At 34.3% G+C, this 21,472-nt stretch overlaps 1 protein-coding gene across 3 annotated transcripts in view; it reads left to right on the top strand.

The window, feature by feature from the left end:
* The window catches only part of Vps13a (vacuolar protein sorting 13 homolog A), a 194,218-nt gene that overhangs the window by 15,316 nt on the left and 157,430 nt on the right, over positions 1 to 21,472 (top strand). For all 3 annotated transcript variants that reach the window (XM_075973636.1, XM_075973637.1, XM_075973639.1), the window contains exons 2-10: positions 690 to 733; positions 5,371 to 5,413; positions 8,656 to 8,751; positions 8,988 to 9,089; positions 15,780 to 15,889; positions 17,674 to 17,733; positions 19,624 to 19,683; positions 19,900 to 19,980; positions 20,291 to 20,348. In XM_075973636.1, coding sequence (XP_075829751.1) covers positions 690 to 733; positions 5,371 to 5,413; positions 8,656 to 8,751; positions 8,988 to 9,089; positions 15,780 to 15,889; positions 17,674 to 17,733; positions 19,624 to 19,683; positions 19,900 to 19,980; positions 20,291 to 20,348 — 654 coding nt within the window. The remainder of the gene's footprint in view (positions 1 to 689; positions 734 to 5,370; positions 5,414 to 8,655; positions 8,752 to 8,987; positions 9,090 to 15,779; positions 15,890 to 17,673; positions 17,734 to 19,623; positions 19,684 to 19,899; positions 19,981 to 20,290; positions 20,349 to 21,472) is intronic.

Here is a 21,472-nt window from a genome sequence, read left to right as displayed (position 1 = left end):
ACAGAGTGCTGGAACCCAGGGAGTTGTGCATGTTGAGCAAGTGCTTTAGAACTAAGCTGTATCCCAGCCCTTACTATTTTGAGTTTGGGTCTCACTATGTATCTCACACTGGTCTTGTTCTTGCTGTGTATTAGTACCTCAGCCTCTGGCCTCCAAAGTCCTAGATTTACAGATGTTTGCTTCCTGCTAACCTGTTTGTGTTTAATTAAAGTGATAGGGAGTAAGTCTGTGTTCTCATTTTACTATTATGTTATACATATGTCATAACTTTGTTTGAGTACATGTTGTGTATGTACAGTGCACGTGCCTCTGTGTGTGTGTGTGTGTGTGTGTGTGTGTGTGTGTGTGAGAGAGAGAGAGAGAGAGAGAGAGAGAGAGAGAGAGAGAGAGAGAGAGAGAGAGCGCTCACAGGACAGAGGGGGGTATCAGGCATCCTTCTTTTACTTTCTGACTTTTTTTTTCTTGAGTTTCATGGAGTCTGGAGTGTTTTTCATCTAGGCTGATGGTGAGCAAGAGATTCTCCTGTCAGATCTTCTTAGACTGTACAGAAGAATTAACATGGGCTAGTAAAAATAATTTCTATTTTCAGTTATGACAATTATTTTTCTATGATGTCATTTTAAGATAAAGCATATTTAACTTAAAAATGAAATACAGTTGAATATATTGTTATCTTTTTTTTTTTTAAGGAGCTGTGGTCCTCAAGAACCTTGAAATTAAAGAAAATGCATTGGTAGGTCTTGCTTATGAAATTTTATACTAGTGTATTTAATTAATACATTAATTCCTAATTTAAGATGCCACCTTAAATTACTTTACCTATGAGAAATTTTGATGGTTATTTTCATACAATATGAACTTTGCAAAGTAGATCTAAATTCTTAAAGATTGAAACTGCCAGTGTAGTTTTTATTTACTTAAAATATTTGTATTTTATTTATTTCTATAGGGTATTACTTTGTAGTGTTTAACTTGTCTTCTAGTTTATTTAGCATCGTTTTAGCATGTTAAATTCCATGGCATGAATTATATTCACAGTATTTTGCAACTCTTACAGCATCTATTTCCACAACGATTTCACATTGCTAAGAGAAACTCTAGCCACATTCGACAATAACTTTTTCCCTCACTTTCTACTGGCCTTGGGAGTTTTCTTCATTGTACCCTGACACTGTACTCACTAAATAATTTTCTAAACCTTGTTTTCCATCCCCATAAATTTACTTCATCCAAATGGTACCATGTCATATTTGCACATTACTCTAATTTTGTTTCACTTGGTGTAATGTTTTCTTGGGTCATCTATGTCATAGCATGTACCATGGTGTCATTTCTTTTCATGACTGAATATTCTCTCTATATACCACATTTGGTTCTCCATTCAGTCTTTCTTCCCTGCAGCTTTTGATGAACACTTAGCTTGTTTCCACCTTTGGGCTCTTTTAAATATGTATCTAAGAATGATTTTCTGGTTTTTCTAATTCATTTAGGCTTTTTCAGAATGAGCCAAGATTTTTTTATTTGTTTTTTGTTTTGTTTTTCCTACAGCTGTGAAATCACTCTATATCCCTTTCAACAAGCTCTAATTTTGTGACATTTCCCAAATCTTCTGAAAATTACTACTCTCTGTTTTACACATTAGCTGCCACCTATGAAGTAGTAAATGTCTTTCTTGATTAGCAGTTCTCAAGTAACTATTATTTCCTGAATAGTTAGTGAGATTGAACATTTTCTCATTAGTTGTTACTGTTTTCATATGTTTATTCAATGTGCTGGGATTAAAGACATGAGCCAGGTTGCCTTTATTTTTCAAAATAAAAGTATACAATTTATTAAAAAAACACCCACAAAATTCTGTATAACCAACAGTAATACCACTTGCAAACACTTAAGCAAATTTATGACAAAGATTTAAAATGTATTTTCAGTTGCAGTGTTGATTTAACCTTATTCAGAACAGGTTTTTTAAAAAAGAAATTTTATGCTCAAAGCAAGTAAGAAATATAAAGTATAATAGATAATTTTGACAGCTATTGTTATATTTATTTTCCAATTCTAGTACATTTGAATAAAGCATGACATTTCAGTGCATTTTGCAAACTAATGTGAAATCATTTACAATGACTGTGCACCAAACTTTAGCTTCATTGATCTTTCACGTAACAAGTAATGAATACTCACAAATATTCCAGTACTAATAGTGAGTGTTCTGTTGTATGCAGAGAACTCAATATTGATCATGTATTAAAAATAAATATGCAAATCATCATGATTATAATTATCTCTTTGCCTTTTATGTGGTGAAGTGTTTTCCCTGTTTCCTACATCTGCGAGTGTTTTAGTTAGGGTTACTTTTGCTGTGTTGAAACACCAAAGCAACTTTGGGGGAGGAAGGGGTTTATTCGACTTACACTTCCATATCTCTGTTCATCATTGTAGGAGGTCAGGACAGGAACTCAATCAGAGCAGGAACCTGGAGGCAGGAGCTGATGCAGATGCCATGGAGGAGTGCTGCTTACAGGATTGCTCCTATGGCTTGCTCCACCTACTTATCTTTTTTTTATTATTATTATTATCATTATCATTATTATTGTTATTCGAGTCAGTTTTTCTATAGCTTTGGAGCCTTTATGGAGCTCTCTCTGTAGACCAGGCTGGCCCCAGGATCCATCTGTGTCTGCCTCCTGAGTGCTGAGACTAAAGGCGTGTGCCACTATCGTCTGGCCAGCCTACTTTTTTTATAGGACTCAGGACCACCAACTAAGGAATGGCCCCAACCACAATGGGCAGGGTCCTCCTACATTAATCACTAATTTAAAAATTGCTCTGCAGGTTTTCCTATAGCCCCATCTATGGAGGCATTTATTCCGCTTGGGTCACCGTCTCTCGGGTGACTCTAGCTTGTATCAAACTGATAGAAAGTTAACCAGCATAACTAACCTCTGTCATTGATCTAAAAACACATCCCTGTTAAGCCACAACCTTTCTTTTCTTGTTTATCCCTAAGATTTCACATTAATAATGACATCACAACATAAACAAACTTAAAAGTCATGTGGATTTATACAGTAAATCCCTAAATGAGTGAGAATGAACCAAATAGAAATTCACATTGATCTCTGTCTCTAGTGGAATCACACTATTTTCTCCTCAGAGAACATTTTTTATGATTTCCTAGTAATGCAACTATATCATCCACTCACACATCACAATCCAAAGGTTGTCCATAGTTTTTACTATAAAATCATTTCTGGAAAAATATTTCTCCTAAAGGACTTACCACAATTTTAACTCTATAAAGGCTTAAAAATGACTTTACCGTGCAATAAAAAATTTTACTCTTTCTTAACACTCTGTGCTTGTAAAGTTGAATAGTAGCCATTTTATCATCGCACTAATAGGCATTGAAGACATTTGCCAGCGTCATCAAGAGTGCGGTCTCATTTGAATATTCTGTATTATTTGGCCAGTTCCCCCTTTTTTGTGATGCAGAATATATTCACCAATGCTCAAAATATACTACCTCCATGTAGAGAAGCTGATAAAATAACAATATAGAGAGGCTACTAGGAACTACATGTGCAGCTCAGTATTCTTAACTCTCTAGGCAAAGATAAATTTGCATCAAATATTTTTATGTGGCTACAAAGTAGAAGGGGGAAAAAGTGACAAATCTAATAATCTAGAGAAGGTACAATCTATTAGTGATAGCAATGATTTTGTATATTTCTCATGGAGGGCTAAGAACTAAAATTGTTCAACTAGCACCCATTTCTGTAAGAAACAAACTTTCTTTTCTTTTAGATTTTTAATTTATTTTTATTAAATATACAGTATTCTGCCAGAAGAGGAGACCATATCCCATTATAGATGGTTATGAACCACCATGTGGTTGCTGGGAATTGAACTCAGGACCTCTGGAAGAGTAGCCAGTGCTCTTAACCTCTGGGCCATCTCTCCAGCCCTAAGTAGTAGATATTACTTTGATTGCAAGGAGTTGACCCCAGAAGTCCTATTTAAAAAACAATTGGAGAAAATATTATTTTGCGCTTCTGTTTTAATAGTGAAGGGATATTCTATTTTTTATTTGTTTGTTTGTTTGTTTTCCTCTTTCACTGAACAGGATGGTTCATACCTAAAATCACAGCACTGGGGACTGAAGCCTGTTCAGGTTACATAGAGTTTTCCAGTCCAGCTAGAGCTATATTGTGAACTTGTCTTAAAAAACAAAACAAAACAAAACAAAAAAACAAAAAGCCAGAAGTTTGAGCTTGTTGGCTCATGCCTTCAGTAACAGCACTCAGGAGGCAGAAGCCCGAGGATCTTTACATTTAAAAATTAGCTGGGCGGTTGTGACACACTCCTTTAATTCCAGCACTTGGGAGGCAGAGGCAGGTAGATCTCTGTGAGTTCGAGGTCAGCCTGGTTTAAAAGAGCTAGTTCTAGGACAGGCTCCAAAGCTACAGAGAAACCGTGTCTCAAAAAAGCAAAAATAAATAATAAATGAATAAATAAAAATAAAAATTAGGTTTTGTTGGTGTGATTGACATTTTTGAGATTTTTATTTATTCTGTATACTGATCCCTGGTAAGCTACTTGATTTTGGCTTATCTGTTGATAGTGTTCTTTGATGTATAAATATTTTTAATTTGATAAAGACCAGTTCATCCAGTTTTCCATTACCTGTGCTTTTGTTTTCATATCCATGACATCTGTCATGAAGATTATTTCTTTTGTTTTCCTCTAAATCAGTAGTTCTCAACTTTCCTGATGCGGTGACCCTTTAATGCAACTCCTCATGTTGTGACCCCCAACCATAAAATTATTTTTGTGGCTATTTCATAACTTTAACTTTATGAATCATAATGTGAATCTGTGATATTTCCAGTGACTTTAGGTGGCATCTGTGAAAAGGTGTTCAGTCCCCAAAGTGGTTGCAGCCCAACACAGGTTGAGAATCCCTGCTCTAAACTATAAAGGTTTAGATTTTCTGTTTAGTTTTGATTCATGTTGAGTTTTGCATATTGCTGTATAGTACAAAGACCCAGCTTCTTGTTCTTACTATTGGCAAAGAAAAACAGTTTCGAAATTATTTTTTTTGTAAATTTGAAATTATTATTTTGTAAAATGCCAATTTTGTGAATTAAAGTCTTAATTTTTATAAAAGCTCTTCTGTTCAGTATTAGTTTATGCTTAACTATTTACTTTAAAAAGAGAGTCTTTCTGTAATTAAATCATGAAATTTAAGTGAATACTGAAGATAATCAACATGCAAAGTAACTGAAATACCTATAAATGATTTTAGGAACAATATAATTATATTGTTGAATTTTATATGCATTAATTTTTTTTTACGAATTTACTTTATAGAGTGAATTGGATGTACCATTCAAAGTTAAGGTTGGTCATATAGGTAAGCCATATTTATCACTGGGGTGTTCTCCTTGTTGGGCAAGCAACTTACATAATTAAACTGTTGTTGCTGTAATGTGAACCTCCTAATGTTTATGAGCATTAATTTAAAATATAAAATTTGTGTGTTTTTGTTTATGTACAATTTAATTGCATAACTTAAAAATATTGTGGGTTAATGTACTACTTGAAAAGTAGTTGCCCATTTTAGTAGGTCTTAAAGTTGAGTTGAGAGTCAAGTAACATCTGACAGGCCTGAAGGAATTATGGAAACTGTGTTAGTTTCTGTCTAGTTATGTTTGCCATCGTGTGATCAGTATGAGATGCATGACATAAAGGGTTTGGGTCGCCCGTAAACTGTATCTAGTGACCAAAATGGAACCTTGATTGTGCTATAGAAATTGTCCCAGGTTTTTTATTCTAGAAAATAAAGTGCTTTTTGTTTGTTTGTCTTTTTAAATACATGTTTGTAATTCATTAAAGTATGAGTTTAAATTAAAGTATGATCTTAAAGTAGTTGGTAGAACAGAAACAAACTAAATGTAAGAATGTAACATGTTTAATAAAATTGTTTCTTAGAATTCTTAGTTTATTCTGTTGTGCATTAATTTAAATTTCATAAAGGTTGATATCATAGTGTCTTAAATTGAATCATTTCTTTCTTTCTGTTTGTCTGTCTGTCTCTTCCTATAATAGAATTTATTTTGTGTTACTGAAGCTGTGAAAATATCTGAGAGCTTATATAAAAATATTGTGATGATGGTCTTCACAATTTTGTATATTGTTCTTAGAGTTTTTATTAGACCATATGCCACAGGAAATTTTTATTTGATATTTTTAGAATCTAAATTCCGTCTTGTCCCTCTAAAGACAGTTTAGCATAATAAGAAGGGGAAAATACCACCGGGTATTTTCCTTCTGACATTTTAATTATTGCATAGTTCTCATAGTTTGGATTGGTAATTTTTTAAAGACTTGTAATCATGGTATAAGGTTTTTTCATAATCTAAGTTGATTTGACTTCATTTACTTCTTTACTATAATGCAATCCGACGAATACAAAGTTGGATGGAATAATCCTATTATTATATTGTAAAAGAACCTTACAATACATTTCTTGTATGTTGTTTTTAGACATTGGCCAGAAATCACCTAAGTTTTACACAGATTATGGTTGAATTTCAGTGTTTGTGGATATGCCCTCAATTCAAGAAAAATATTAAAATATACCAAGAGGGTCCAGAGTCTCACTCGTTTCTTTTCTCATTGCTATGACAAAGTGCCTGATATAAGCAACAAGGAAGGGAGGAGGGAGGGAGGGAAGGACAAAGGAAGAAAGGAAGGGAAGGTGGAAGAGTGTAGGTGAAGGTTTCCATCCTGCCTGGTTCTGCAATAAACACACAGAAACTATATTATTTGCAATACTGTTTGGCCAATAGCTTAAGTGTATTTCTAGCTAGCTCTTACATCTTAAGTCAACACATTTCTATTATGTTGTCTGAGGTTTCTGTCCTGCCCAGTTCCCACAGTTGTTAAGTTCCAAAGAAATCACACAGAGGTCTAAACTGATTGGTCCATTAGCTCAGGCTTCTTATTAACTCTTATAATTTATATTAGCCCATTATTCTTATCTGTGTTAGCCACATAGCTCAGTACCTTTTTCAGCGAGGATGTCTCGTCTTCCTTCGGTGGATGGACAGGACTGCGGAGGAATGGGCTTCCTTCTTCCCAGAATTCTCCTGTTCTCATTGACCAGCCTCTACTTCCTGTCTGGTTGTCCCTCCTATACTTCCTGCCTAGCTGCTGGCCAGTGTTTATTTAAAACATAATTGACAGAATATAGACAATTGTCCTGCACCACTATTACTTTATATTTTACCATGAGGCTTATGGCCTACTGGCAAAGTTCCAGCTGGCAACTCGTGTCTTTCCCCTTTGGTGGCTACATGACTTCTCGCTTTCTCACTGACTCTGCCTGCTCTTTCCTCCTCTATCTGCTTGGAACTCCCGCCATTGGCCGAAACAGCTTTATTCATTAACCAATAAAAGCAAAACATAGAAGTTTCCACACCATTTCCTCTTCCTGTTTAAATAAAAGGAAGGTTTTAAATTTAACATAGTAAAATTACATATAACAAAACAAGTATCAAGCAAGAATTACAGTTACCATATTTATATCTATCTTTATCATAACTAGGGAAAACTATATCTATTCTTCAACTCCATCAAAGACTCCAGAAGGATACAATATTACCTAAATAAACAGGAAGTGCAGTTTGAGCAACTTCCAAAAGTCTAGAATTGACAGAGACATCTCCTTACCTGGACAGTCACCCAAAGTTCTTCTGTACTATTGGGGCATCCATCCATAGTATCTGACAAACTTTTCCATGAGGCAGAAAAGTTCAAAGACAGTTCCACCTATATTGACAGTTTCTTCTGGTCCTGCAGAATATCTGGCAGACTCTTTTATGAAGCAAGAACCCCAAAGGATCAGAAGGGTTTATTTGGTTTGGCTAAGGGTGCAGTTCCTCATGACCAGGAAGGGATGGCAGCAGGAAAATGAGGTGGTTTGCTACATTTTGTCTAGTCAGGAAGGAGAGAGGAATGCTGGTGCTAGCTCTCTCTCTTCATTATTCATTGTGGGATTGTATTGCTCACCTTTCAAATAGGTCTTCCATCTTCTGTTAAACCTCTCAAGAAATGTCCTCATGGGCACTCCTAGTAGCTTGTTTCATAGTGGTTCTCAATTCTGTTACATTGGCAATGTAACAGTTTTGATCCCAGCACCATTGTATAAAACTATATAAAACAAGTATCTTATATTTGTACACACATATAAGAAGAGTAGATAGACCTATTTTCTTTAAAGTTTACCTTCTTTGTTTTTCTTTTTTTACAAAATGGCAATAAGTTAATTTTCAAGACAAACAGAATCAGCTGAGATGTTATTTGTGTACTTTTCACATAGTTCCTGTCATTCTTTAATATTATATTTGCAAGGTTCTTTTATTGTGTTTTTACCACTTAGTATATTTCTTAATGTATTTGCTGAATGAAAAAGTACCCATTTTAAAATGAGTTATATAGAAGTGCAGTCAATTTTATAGAAATGTGTGGTTACCTGACATAGGTCGCTTGTTTTACTGATCTTCAAAGATTTCCTCTAAAGCTTTATAAGAAAGTACATTGGTAGACATATGTATAATGAACAATATTCTTTTTCTTATTATTTTAATATAGGTAGTCTTACACTTAAAATTCCATGGAAAAATCTTTATACTCAACCAGTTGAAGCTGTTTTGGAAGAAATCTATTTACTTATAGTGCCTTCTTCTAGTAAGTCATTTAAAATTTATATTTTAAATAGAGAAATTTATATATATTTTTTTATTCCACATACTTTTGTTGAAGTTAATTTAGGATTTTAATTTGGGATTTGTAGGTTCAAATTGAATTGCTTTTTTAAGTCTCGGTAAATTTTGTTTGAATTATTGATTATTTTCAAGGATTATTTTTGGTATAAGTATATTTAAATTTATGATAACTGAAATTTTTTTCACGTTTTTCTGCAGGAATAAAATATGATCCTATCAAAGAAGAAAAGCAACTCATGGAAGCAAAGCAGCAGGAACTAAAAAGAATAGAAGATGCAAAGCAGAAAGTAGTTGATCAAGGTAAACTGTCAGTAAACAGTGGTAATATTGTAATAGAATATTGATTTCCAATGGATGTACTGAGATTATGGTTTTTTTGGTGGTTTTTTTTGGGGGGAGGGTTAATTTTTTTTTTTTTTTAAGACAGGGTTTCTCTGTAGCAGCTTTGGCTGGCCTGGAACTCATATCTTCCTGCCTCTGCTTCATGCGTGCTGGGATTAAAGGCATGCACCACCACTGCCTGGCTCTGAGATTATGTTACAAGCAGGAAACCATTTTATTACCTGGAAAGTTACATGGTTTGTATGTTTTTGTTATGTGTGTAGAAATTTTACATGCAGAAATTTAAGGCAAATAATAGTTTCTTGTGAGGTAAAGTCAGTTGTTAATATTAGCGAATTTATCAAGTACATCTTACCTTTCTAGCCTTTCCCCTTATATTGTTTACTCTTAAATATTAATCCTTTAATGTTTTAATATTTGCTTTAATCTGTACCCCTCTTTGGTCTCAGTTCAACGTAGGTCACATGGCTCATTATTAAGGTACTTGATCGTCAATGGAAGAGTTATCCCACAGAAACCTAGTTCCTTTCCAGATGTCCTCTTGTGACTCTAACTAGGGACTCTCTGTATCTTTATTCTCACTTCTTCTCTACGTAGGTCTTTCCTTTTAGCTTGTAAGTGTATGATATCCAATTCTTTAAAGTTTTCTCTTATTCATCTGTTTTTATTCCACTTTGAATAAGTGAATTCAAATCGAATAAGTGAATAATTGAATAACTAAATATCTTAAAATCTTATGAATGATTACTAACATTCCTACCATACACTGATTTTATATATATGTGTGTGTGTATGGGTGTGAGAAAAGACTAGATTTTTCTTTTTTTATTTTTTAGTGAGAAAAAAACATCTTGCTGTATGGCCCAATCTGGCCTATAATGTACTTTGTAGCCCAGGTTGGCCTTGAATTCATGGTCTTCTTGCCTTTGCCTCCTTAGTGTTGGGACTGTATGTGTCTACCTTCCTGTCTGACTTTGAGCTTTTGGTTTTTTGTTTAAAATGAAAAATAAACTATTAATACATGCTTTGCCTTGTGGCAAACATTAGAAACTTATCACAATCTGTGGGAATATCACATGTAATTAATTCTACTTTCTTTGACACATTGCCTTCATAGTCTATGTAGTCATTTATCCCTTTTTTTAAAATCCTCCCTTTCCTAAGTCTGCCAGGCCTTTTCTTTTAAAAATTATTTCTAAATAAGATAGTACATATACATAGATTTAAAAGTAAAATAGTAGTATAGGACTTGTACTTTATAAAAACAATGTTTATACTAATTCCTTTATGCATTCTCTAGAGAAATGCCATATTGCTGAATAAGATGTTCATAATTGCATTAAGTTAAATTTATGTTACATGTTCATATTTTGGTTTTGGACTGTGACAGTTGACCACAGGATATGAATATTTACTACTGAATCAGATATTCAACTCTAATAAAAAAATATATATATATATATATCCACCCACATAGTATAGTGTGTAAGAGTGTGTGTGTGTGTGAGAGAGAGAGACAGAGACAGAGACAGACAGGGACTTACTATATATTTTGGCTAGTCTGTAACTCATATAGATTTGCTTGATTTGCCTCTTGAGTGCTGGGATTAAAGGTATGTGCCACCTTTCCTGGCAAATAAATTTATTACTTTCTTAGTGAGTGAATACAGATGTGACTTTATTATGAAGCCTTTTATTTATCTCTGTTTTTGTGTAGGTTCATCCTGTTCCCCCTATGCTGTTACCAGGTTTTGGAGCCTGTTAGGTCTGTTTTATCTGTGATAAACTCTTACATGTTCAGTAGGCTGAACGACAAAAGATAGTTTCTTAGCTATTGGGCTGGGAAAGGGTGGAGTCCTACACATATGATTGCTTGTTGTACAGATTTTAAACCAATTCCTTAAAAAGTTTTTAAATTTTATATGTAGCTCAAGTAATCAAAACCCAGAGACAGATACTAGGGTTCAAGCTGAAAGATCAGAAAAGCAAAGCAGCCAGGCAAGCCACTAGAGAGTTCTTACCTCTATGAAATTTTCATACTGACGAGAGCAAGTTTCTGTCTTATCCCGCCTTATATTACTCTCTAGTGCTGGGATTAAAGGTGTGCGCCACCACTGCCTGGCCTGTATGACTGACTAGTGTGGCTGCGTTGCACTCTGATCTTCAGCCAATCTTTATTTATTAATACACAAATAAAACATCACTATATTTCCCCCTTTTTGTTTAAAATAAAAAAGATTACAACTAATATAGGAAAAACTATATATAATAAGTGCAATAACTATACACAATATATATAGGCAGTAAGTATATTAACAATGTCTATTCCATATGCATTTGACAAATCCAGAGAAAATACTCCATTATCTATATTATCTTGGTAAGTATGTTTTCTATCATAACTTGCATTACCATCCCAAACTATCTTTTGATATCTCTGAACCTTACACACTTTTTCTTATATTAGTTATAATCTTATTTTTTTTGTATTAGACAAAAAAGGGGAAATGTGGTGATATTTTGTTTGGGATCTAACAATTAAAGTTTGCCTGAAGATCAGAGTATTAAAGCTAGTCTCTGTAGTCAGCCATACAGGCCAGGCAGTGGTGGCACACACGTTTTATCCCGGCAGCCACACCAGTTAGCCATAGAGGCCAGGCGGTGGTGATACACACCTTTAATGTCACCACTAGAAAGGAATATAAGGCGAGTTGATATAGGAACTCACTCTTCAGTCCGAAGCTTTCATAGAGGTAAGAGCTCTCTAGTGGTTGGTTGCTTTGCTTCTCTGATCTTTCTGCTTGATTCCTAATATCTGTCTCTGGGTTTTTATTATCTGAGCTACATTTATGTGTAGGGGTATTTTGTCTACAGGTATGTCTGTACACCATTTGCTTGCATGGTGCCTGAATATGTCAGAAGAGGGCATTGGATCCTCTGCACCTGCAGATACTGATAGTTGTGAGCTATCATGTGGGTTTGGGCATTGAACCTGGGGCTTATGGAAAAGCACAGTGATCTTAACCAGCTCTTAACATCCCCCTCTTTTATTAAGTATGCTCCTTGATTACTGTTTCTGTGCTGTGTGATTTCAGGTCCCTGAATCTTTCAGCATCCCGGTTTTAAACTCTTATCTTCTGATTCAATGACAGCAACATCCTGGGTTGTTTAGGATTTAAGTTTCTTGAGCTTGGCTGAAGCCGTCTGCTTTTTGTTGCCTTTCCCCAAGTCTTTTTACCTTCTTCTGGCCTTGGGAATTTACCTAGTTTTTGTTTGTTTGTTTCATTTTTTCTCTTTTTTATGTCCTTTATTTTTGCTGTAATGAGGTCTTACTGGAAAAGGGAAATGCATGCAAAATAAACTATGTTTAATGAGAACTTCTTATTTTTACTTAAGTCCAAAATACAAATGTATGATATTCACTGATGACACCTTATTACCAGGATGAAGTTTAAGAACTTCAACAAGATAGATTGAAATCTTGTATTGGAGTGCTGTCTACTTCCCATCCTTCATAATTAGCTCAGAATCCTATTGCATTCTTTCTCCTAGCCATATTGGCTACTTGGTTGTTTACTAAATGTGTCAGAATCTCCCCACTCTGCATTTTACTTCTTCTATTGTTTTGAAAGTTCCTAACATTAGGGTAGTAGTTAAATATTTTAGGATATGAATGAAATTCTCTGCAGTAACAGCATAGAATGAGAAGAGAAACAATTCTAGGGTTGAGTTTAATGGAAACCTGTCACCTAGTGACTGAATAGAGGAAGAAGACACACAAAAGACTATTTAAAAAGAAATGGCAGATAATAGGATGAAAATTGAAGTTTATGGTTTCATGAGAAAGAGATTATATGACTATATTAAGACGCAAATAATATACTATACCCTGATGGAGTATTAGTTACGATGAGGATTATGATTTTATTTTTGACATCTGTGTCATTGGTTACCCTAAAAGTAGTTGGAATCAAGTGATGATGGCAGAGGAGTTATCTTTCTATAGCTTTACTTCCAAATTTAAAGGCAAGATCTGCCAGAAATAGAGAGCTGTGGGAGTGTTTTTAAGCTTTGATAGAATGGGTGGAAATAGTATACAGTTTATGCAGAAAATTTTAGATAAATAAGTCTATAAAACAAAGACATTAAACATCATTTCTACACCTCCCACACCCTCTTTCAGCATTTCTAATGTTTCTTCTACTAACTCTCAAATTCATGAGCACTTCTTTTTTTGGTTTTGAGACAGAGTTTCTCTATGTAACTGTCCTGACTGTCCTGGAACTCACTCTGTAGACCAGGCTGGCCTTGAACTCAGAGATCCACTTGACTCTGCCTCTTGAGTGTTGGGATTAAAGGCACCTGCCACCACCACCTGGTCTCATTATCATTATTACTATTATTAATAGTGTACACACACACACATATAACTTCAACCTGCTAAATCTACTTAGTGTTACTCTGATGTACATGTGTTCAGGACTATCCTCTTGAGTTTGGATAACTGAAGTGAGAACTCACAACAGTCTAGTTATTAAAACATTTAAATGCTATATTCTGTAGGTCTTTGAAGTTTTTGCAGATTGCCTGTCTAGGTGGACTACATCGTTGTGCATCTAGAAAACCCAACTAACATAGCTAAAAGTATGACAAATATGGGTGACTATTAACCTGTAATTTTTAATAACATATATAGCTTAAAGACTAAAGCTTTATAAAAATAAACAATCTGTAAACAGATGTACAGTATAAGGACAATGACCTCAAAATTGTGACAATATCAAAAATATCTTAATCAGAGGTAGAAATGTATAGTGCAATATGACAAAAATATTCTTAATTTGCATTAGTAGACAAAATATCCTAAGCAGAAGTAGAAACATACATATAATTTGACAAAAATATTTTTACATTTGTATCAGTATATAAAAATATTTTAAACAGAAGGAACATATATATTCAATATGACAAATAAAAATTTGAATTTTTATCAATATGCAAATTATTTTGAACATGAAGAGGAAAACAATTTTACATTTGTATCAATATGCAAGAATTCATACCAATGCAAATTATCTAAAATTGATAGCTGTTAATTTATTTTATAAGTAGATACAATAGTTTTCCTAATTGTCTTATCCTATTCTATCCTCTTTTTTTCTGGGTCTAATTTTTATTGCTACGTCCATAACCATATAACAATATATAATCAGCCCTTACAGATGACAATTATCCATAACCTTGAGAAAACCAAAAACCATCCATCTCAACTGTTGGGAGATGGTGTGTGGTTTTCTTAGAATTACTTTCAGCTGTCTGGGGAGGACAGTATCTCTATGCGTTCCTGTAAAAAGCTACAATAATGCTTTAGTCTCATGAAGACGAGCTGTAACATTTGTAGCTAGTCTCAGAGTAATGGGTAAGGCTTAACTGAAGTTCTTATCTGAAGTTCTGGCTAGAGTGGTGTGAGAAGGTGGACTATGTCAGCTAGTCACCTTGGAATTGTCCTGAACAGTTTGTAGTCCAAAATCAATCTTTGAGTGCTTGACTAGTTCAATTGGTAGAACATGAGACTCTTAATCTCAGGGTCATGGGTTCATGCCCAACGTTGGATCCTGGGTGAAGTGAAAACTCATATAAGTCTATTTAAAAAATTATTAAGGGGTGCAATGAAAAAACAAACTCACGAATATAGAACAAAATAGTCACCACTGTTGATCCAGCTGCTGCTGTCCCTTCATTCATCCCAAGGTGATGAGGACCAACTACAAGCCTTGTTTTGGCTCTGACCACCCAAGTGAGAGAGAATGTACATGCATGTGACACCCTCCTCAATTTTATCTGCTCACATTTTCAGAGAGAACCACACCCATATGACAACCAACCCCAAATGTCATTGACTACATGGGTTGAACTCCTACAACAGATAACCTTTCATGAGGCTTGTCCCTGAAAGATACTGAGTCTCCCTTTTTTACAAGTCATGAGTTGTCTGTAAGTCTTCACCTGGGGGTAGGGCCTTCTTAGTTTTCCCCTGTGCATTTGTTGACACATGGCAACTGGTGGTGTCATTATACAGGTTTTGTTTAGGCTACCGTACTGTTAGGATTTTATGACTGCAGTATTTTGATCTTTATAGGAGACACTGTCTCAAGCCAGGCCATGGTGGTGCACGTCTTTAATCCCAGCACTCAGGAGGCAGAGACGGGGGAAAGTTTGAGGCCAGCCTGGTCTACACGAGCTAGTTCCAGGACAGACTCCAAAGCTACAGAGAAACCCTGTCTTGAAAAACCAAAATAATAATAATGATAATAGTAATAATAATAATAGTAATAAGACACTGTTTCATGGCAGATGTCCTTGTCCTCTGACCCTTACAATCAGGTTATAAAATTTAATACCAATGAACTTACCATAGTTGGCGCTAGTCTTATAAGATAGGAAACTAGTCTTTAAACATTGTGCATTTAGTTGCTTTTGAAAATCCTTTGGTATGAGAGATTTTGGAGATCTCAAATGATTTATTGAAAATGTTATACATTTTCTTTATCAAGGCAATATGTGACCTTAATATGTTTATACTACAATTGTGAATATTTATAGGGTATGTGACTCATTCAATTTAAAAAGGAACATTTGCAATTTTAGAAAATCCTCCGGAGAAGAAACAGGACACTTTTTCAGAAAAATTAATTACTCAAATCATAAAAAATCTTCAAGTGAAAATTTCCAATATCCATGTTCGTTATGAAGATGATGTGAGTATTTTTTCCTCATGTATGTATTAGTTACTGTGACTGACTTTTGCTCTGTAGTGCCCAGCCTAATAAATACTAGGAGATGGAGGGACAGAGAGCTGAAGACCATACAATCTTTTCTTTTTATTGTTACATTTTTAATGAGTGCTTGATTATACTTTGCTTAAGTATTAAAACTTTGGGTTATCCAGGTTATGTCTTGGGAGTAAATGAATTTCACAGATTTTTTTTCTTTTTATTTTGTCTCCTGGAAAGAGTACTGGTTTAGGAATAAGTAGAGTTAACTTATTTTTTTGCTCTTCAGTAGTTTATTGTTTCTTTAAATGTATAATTAGTTGCTATTCTAGTTTTTGGATTTTCTGTTGCTGTGATAAAATGCCCCAACAAAAATATCTTTAAGGGAGAAATGGTTTATTGGCTATAATCCAGGTCATGGTTTGGCATTGCAGAAAGTCAGGGCAGAAACATGAAGCAGAGAGTTACATTCACAGTCACAGCAAAGACAGAATGAATGTGCGCTCCTGTTCTAATCTTGCTTTTGCCACTCTTACACTGCACAGGACCCAAACCGAATAGGTCCTCACTGAGACCTCTGCTCAGGTGATTCTAGATTGTGTCAAGTGCAGAATTATAGATAACCACCCCTTTTGCTTTAAATGTTACTGTATCATTTTTTAAAAGTGTCTGTCTGACAAGTTTGTCTATGTAATCTTGTGTGGTAGAAACGGTACAACTGCAGTACATGTGCCTCGAGGATTATGTCATTAACTTGGCTTGGTCTTGGCTCTTGGAAGAAACAGCTTCTCTAAATAGCTTCCTTAGCTTCAGACATACTTTTCAGCAATTAAAACTTAACAAGAAGTTGGATTTTTACAATAACAATATGCATAAATCTTTGAGTGTACTCACCCCTTTTCCCATTTAAAATAAAATTATACCCATAATACAAGACCTTTGAGAGGCACTAAACATCTGTGGATGTGAGAGAGCTTCCAGATGCTGCTTAAAAGGTGGCAGAAGAGTCTGAAATTGAAACAAAACAAACATAGTATGTACATGGGAAGACCAAGTCTATTAAAACATGCTCCAAGTAGGTAGGTCTTTGAGCCTAAAGTATTTTCTGTTATTTTTTATTCTAAAGTGCATAGAGGTTATTTTTAAACACACTGCTGGAGAGTTTATGTAAAAATAGAATATTTTTTCTTACTGGCAAAAGTTGGTGCTGAACGTGTTGACTATCTCAGTTAAGTTTCCTTCCATTTTAGGAAGGGGCAGGGCCTTCTGGACTGTGCTAGTGCAGGTGATGGTGGTGAACTGCTGGGTTTGCTTGTCTGTGATCTGGTGCTGAGACTGGGGCCTTACATTTTGCCTTATTTGTCATTAAGAAGAAAAGTAGTTATTAAGACTGAGCCGCCTACATAGAAGAGTCAGATGTCTCCCTGGAGTAAAGGATTATCCAGAGTTTCAGATTGAAACAAAGCAGGGCTGCACTTTGCCTTTGTCACCTGACTTCTTTACTCAGTGACACACAACTCAATGCACTCCCATTTTAAACAGATTACTGTATCAATTTTAATATGTTTTTATAAATTTAAAAATATTTCTACAAATATAGTAATTTATAAAATACTAACATCAATATTTAGCAATTTGTTTTTAGAAAAAAACATAACAAGAATTATTCTGAAAAGACTGTTTTTGAATATTTGATACTGACTTTTTCTATGAAGTGAATTTTATTCAGCTGATTAAACCAGTAAGTAATTTACTTTGTTTTTCTTTAGATCACAAATCAAGACAAACCACTCTCGTTTGGTATTTCCCTTCAAAATCTCAGCATGCAGGTACTTTGTTAAAAAAGGAAATGTAACTTTTTAAATAGTGTAGTATAGTCAGTCAGGTTTATGATTATGATTAGGTCAGCATCAGACCTGTACGAGGTATGTGTTTGGTTACTTGTGTAGAAGTGGTCTAGGAAGTCCTCAGACTGGATTGGAATTGAATAAGTAAGGGCACATATCATAAATTTGGTTTTTTAAGTTGATTCAGATATTTTATATAGTTCTTCTGTAAATTACTCTTCATTTTACATTGGTTTTCACTTTTATCTTTGTAGCTACATATAGTACAATTCAACTTAACTCCAGTTCAGCATTACATCTTCCATTTGATTTTTGTGTATAGTTTCTTTATAAAACATGGTCTGCAAGTGAAAAAGAAAAGGAACTGGGAGAGAGTGGGAGAAGTCAGAGACTACTCAGTACAAGTGGATGATGTCTGTTGTCAGTGCTGCTGGCATACTAAAAATGTAGAGAATTACTATTTATATTTGCTAATGTGAAAATCATTGCCACAGTAGCAGTGGCTTTATTTATTTAAAGTATGTTATGTGTATTTGTGTGTGCCTGAGTGTATTTGTGTGCACCATATGCACATGACAGCAGCCCACAGAAGTCAGAAAGGAGTGTTGGATCCCCTGGGACTGGAGTGACAGGTGATTGTGAGTCACCATGTGAGTGCTGGGAAGTGAAACCTGGTGTCATACTTGTTTCTATACACCTCTGAAACCCCACAAACCGTAGGTTTAATTGTTACCTTTAGAGGTTCCTGGAAACTTGTCTGCCATACCAGAGTCAAAGAGTTAAAAACTCTTGGGTTGGCATCCTGATAGGCGTTTTCCATATTTATTATTATAAGGTTTTGCAGTGCTGGGTTTTGGTGTGTTAGGTAAGTAATCTGCCACTGAACCATATCTCCAGTGTGAAATTCAAAGTCATTCTTGGTGATCATAATTTGTGCTGAAGTTTGGGAGCCACACTTGCCGTCAGTTCTTTACACAGCAGTGTGAGCCATTTTTCCAAAATCATAATCTGGTGAGGAGTGGGGACACAGAGCTGTTATCCCAGCATCTGAAAGCTGAGGTAGTATCATGAGGCCAAGTCCATCTGGGCTGCATATCCAGACCCAGTTTGGATAGAAATATGCAAATAAAGATTTGCTTACTGTATTTCCCATTTTTTATTTTTAAAATTTTGAAGTGTTTTGATTTGAACCTGGGGCCTCCTGTAGTGTACCTTGATAAGAGTTCTTATTATATACTGGCCTTGTCCTCAGTGACTTTGATTACCCTTTGTTTAAAATCTGTTATCTTGTCTTTATATTGTCTATAAAACCTTTGAAATTGGACCCTAAGTAATGTATTTGGTTTCCCCTTTTCCTTCCTGTGTTTTATTCTCTGGCCATATCTTCGACCTTTGTAAAAAACCAAAAGCAACAACAACAAAACAAACAAACAAGTGAACGAACCAAACTATATATTCCCGTCTAGAATTATAATCTTACAATGAGTAGTTTTTATTCATGGTGTATGAACTATCATGATCATAAGCCTATTTTTTCTGAAGTCCTTTCAACAAGCATATGATTTTAGGTTAGTTGTTTTATCTGGCACACCTCTGTGTTTGATTTTTTTTTGCCATATTCTATCTGCTGTTTATTAGATCTCTAAAAATTACCTGTTTGAAATTGCTTATTTCTGCTTGTTTTTGACCAAAGAAGTTCCTTGAAAGCAAAGCATTAGGGTTAGTGGTCTGATAATAGTATTTTTGACTAAATGATATGTTTTCAAAGGCATTTTTATGAGAAATTAGTCTCAGGGTATGAGAGATAATGACTTGCTTATTGTATATATAATGGTATTTTTTTTACTTATTTATATTTTTTTTCCTCTTCAGACAACTGATCAAAATTGGATTCCATGTTTACATGATGAAACTGAAAAACTAGTTCGTAAGGTAAAATAAATTCTAACCCATTGATTTGGTGAAAAAAATTTTGGAAAGACAAATGATGATGATGTGATTTTTGTTTACATGTGCAAAAATTTATGTGAATTATATCTGTTTACTTTATTTAGAGTAAGACTCAATTACTTGAGAGTTCTGAGCATAGTAAACATTAAAAATTCTTTAAAAAGTTAATAGACATTAATAAACTTGATTTATTTTCAGCTAATCCGATTAGATAATCTCTTTGCTTACTGGAATGTGAAGTCTCAGATGTATTATCTGAATGATTATGATGAATCATTGGTAAGTAAATATTTGTATGTATATTTGTTGTACCATATTTTGTATAGTGTTTAACTCCCAGTCAATCATCCATCCTTAGAGTCAGTATTGCTTCTAAACAAAATCCAGCAGGATTTTTAGAAACAGAATTAACTGGAACATTCTTTCATAACAGTTAATGATGGATTACTTAGTCATTTTAAAATTTTATCTTGTGGAGTATGAATTATTTATTTGTAATTGCTCTTAAATATTCTTGTAGATAATATAAATTTGTAGGGTGAATATATATTTGCATAAATATAAATAAAAATAATTTATCTTTTAATAGGTAGTCTTGAAAAATGGTATTGTCAATGAAAATATTGTCCCAGATGGTTATGACTTTGGTAAGTTATTAGATAAAATAAAAATATAATTAGAAAAATTTGCATAAACTTTTATGTTAGCGTTGTTGATTATTTTATATTAAATTTTCTCCTAGTTATGTGTGTGTATATGTATATGTAAATATCAAAATATACTTTACCCTTTTAACATAATTTTTATTATTGGACTTTCTGACTACATTTCAAAACAATAGGAAAAATGTCTAACAAAAAAGAATGTTAATGAATTGTATTAAAGTTTAAGGATTATGTCAGGTGGTGGTGGTACACGTTTTTAATCCCAGCACTCAGGAGATAGAGGCAGGTGGATCTCTGTGAGTTTGAGTCCAGCCTGTTCTAAAAAGTGAGTTCCAGGACTGCTAGGGCTGTTACACAAAGAAACCCTATCTCAAAAAACCAAAACAAACAAACAAACAAACAAAAAACCTTCATTATCAATTTGGTTTTTCAAGACAGAGTTTCTCTGTAACTTTGGGGCCTGTCCTGAACTCACTCTGTAGACCACCATAGTGATGTTTATTAAGATGTTTCAGAATCACAAGTACAGTTTAATATCGCTAGCTGGTATAACCACAGTGGTATGATCTTTATGTTTATAAAGTGTTCAAATATTTTTTTTGTTGTTGTTGTTGAGACAGACGTTGCTTTAGTAGCCCAGGCTTCCCTTAAATTTAAGACAATCTTTCTGCCTTTCCCTAATGCTGAGATTAAAGGCAGGAACTTAAAATTTTTATCTTTTACTGTTGAGTTATTTTAAGTGAGCATATATTACCCCCAGGCCTCAGTCCCCACTATGTTAACTCCTACTATGTAGCCCTGGCTCTCCTGGAACTTACTGTGTAATTTAGGCTGATATCAAACTGTAGTTCAGTTGATATATTCTCCTAACTCTGCCCCAAATGCTGGGATTAAATGCATTCACCTATATGTCTGGCCTATATATTAACTTTATAATGATAAGATAATTACTAAAATATAGAAGAAAGGAACAATTTTAAAAACATATTTTAGACTTGAGAATACTCAATAAACATCAATTGTTGATGCTTAATTTAGTTCTTGAATTTGGCTTACTGACATTATAAGGCATAGAATATTCTTCCTCAAAGTTTTCTTGGCATCAC

The sequence above is a fragment of the Microtus pennsylvanicus genome, chromosome 5, assembly GCF_037038515.1.
Source record: "Microtus pennsylvanicus isolate mMicPen1 chromosome 5, mMicPen1.hap1, whole genome shotgun sequence".
NCBI lineage: Eukaryota > Metazoa > Chordata > Mammalia > Rodentia > Cricetidae > Microtus > Microtus pennsylvanicus.
This window is presented reverse-complemented; position numbering and strand designations above follow the sequence as displayed.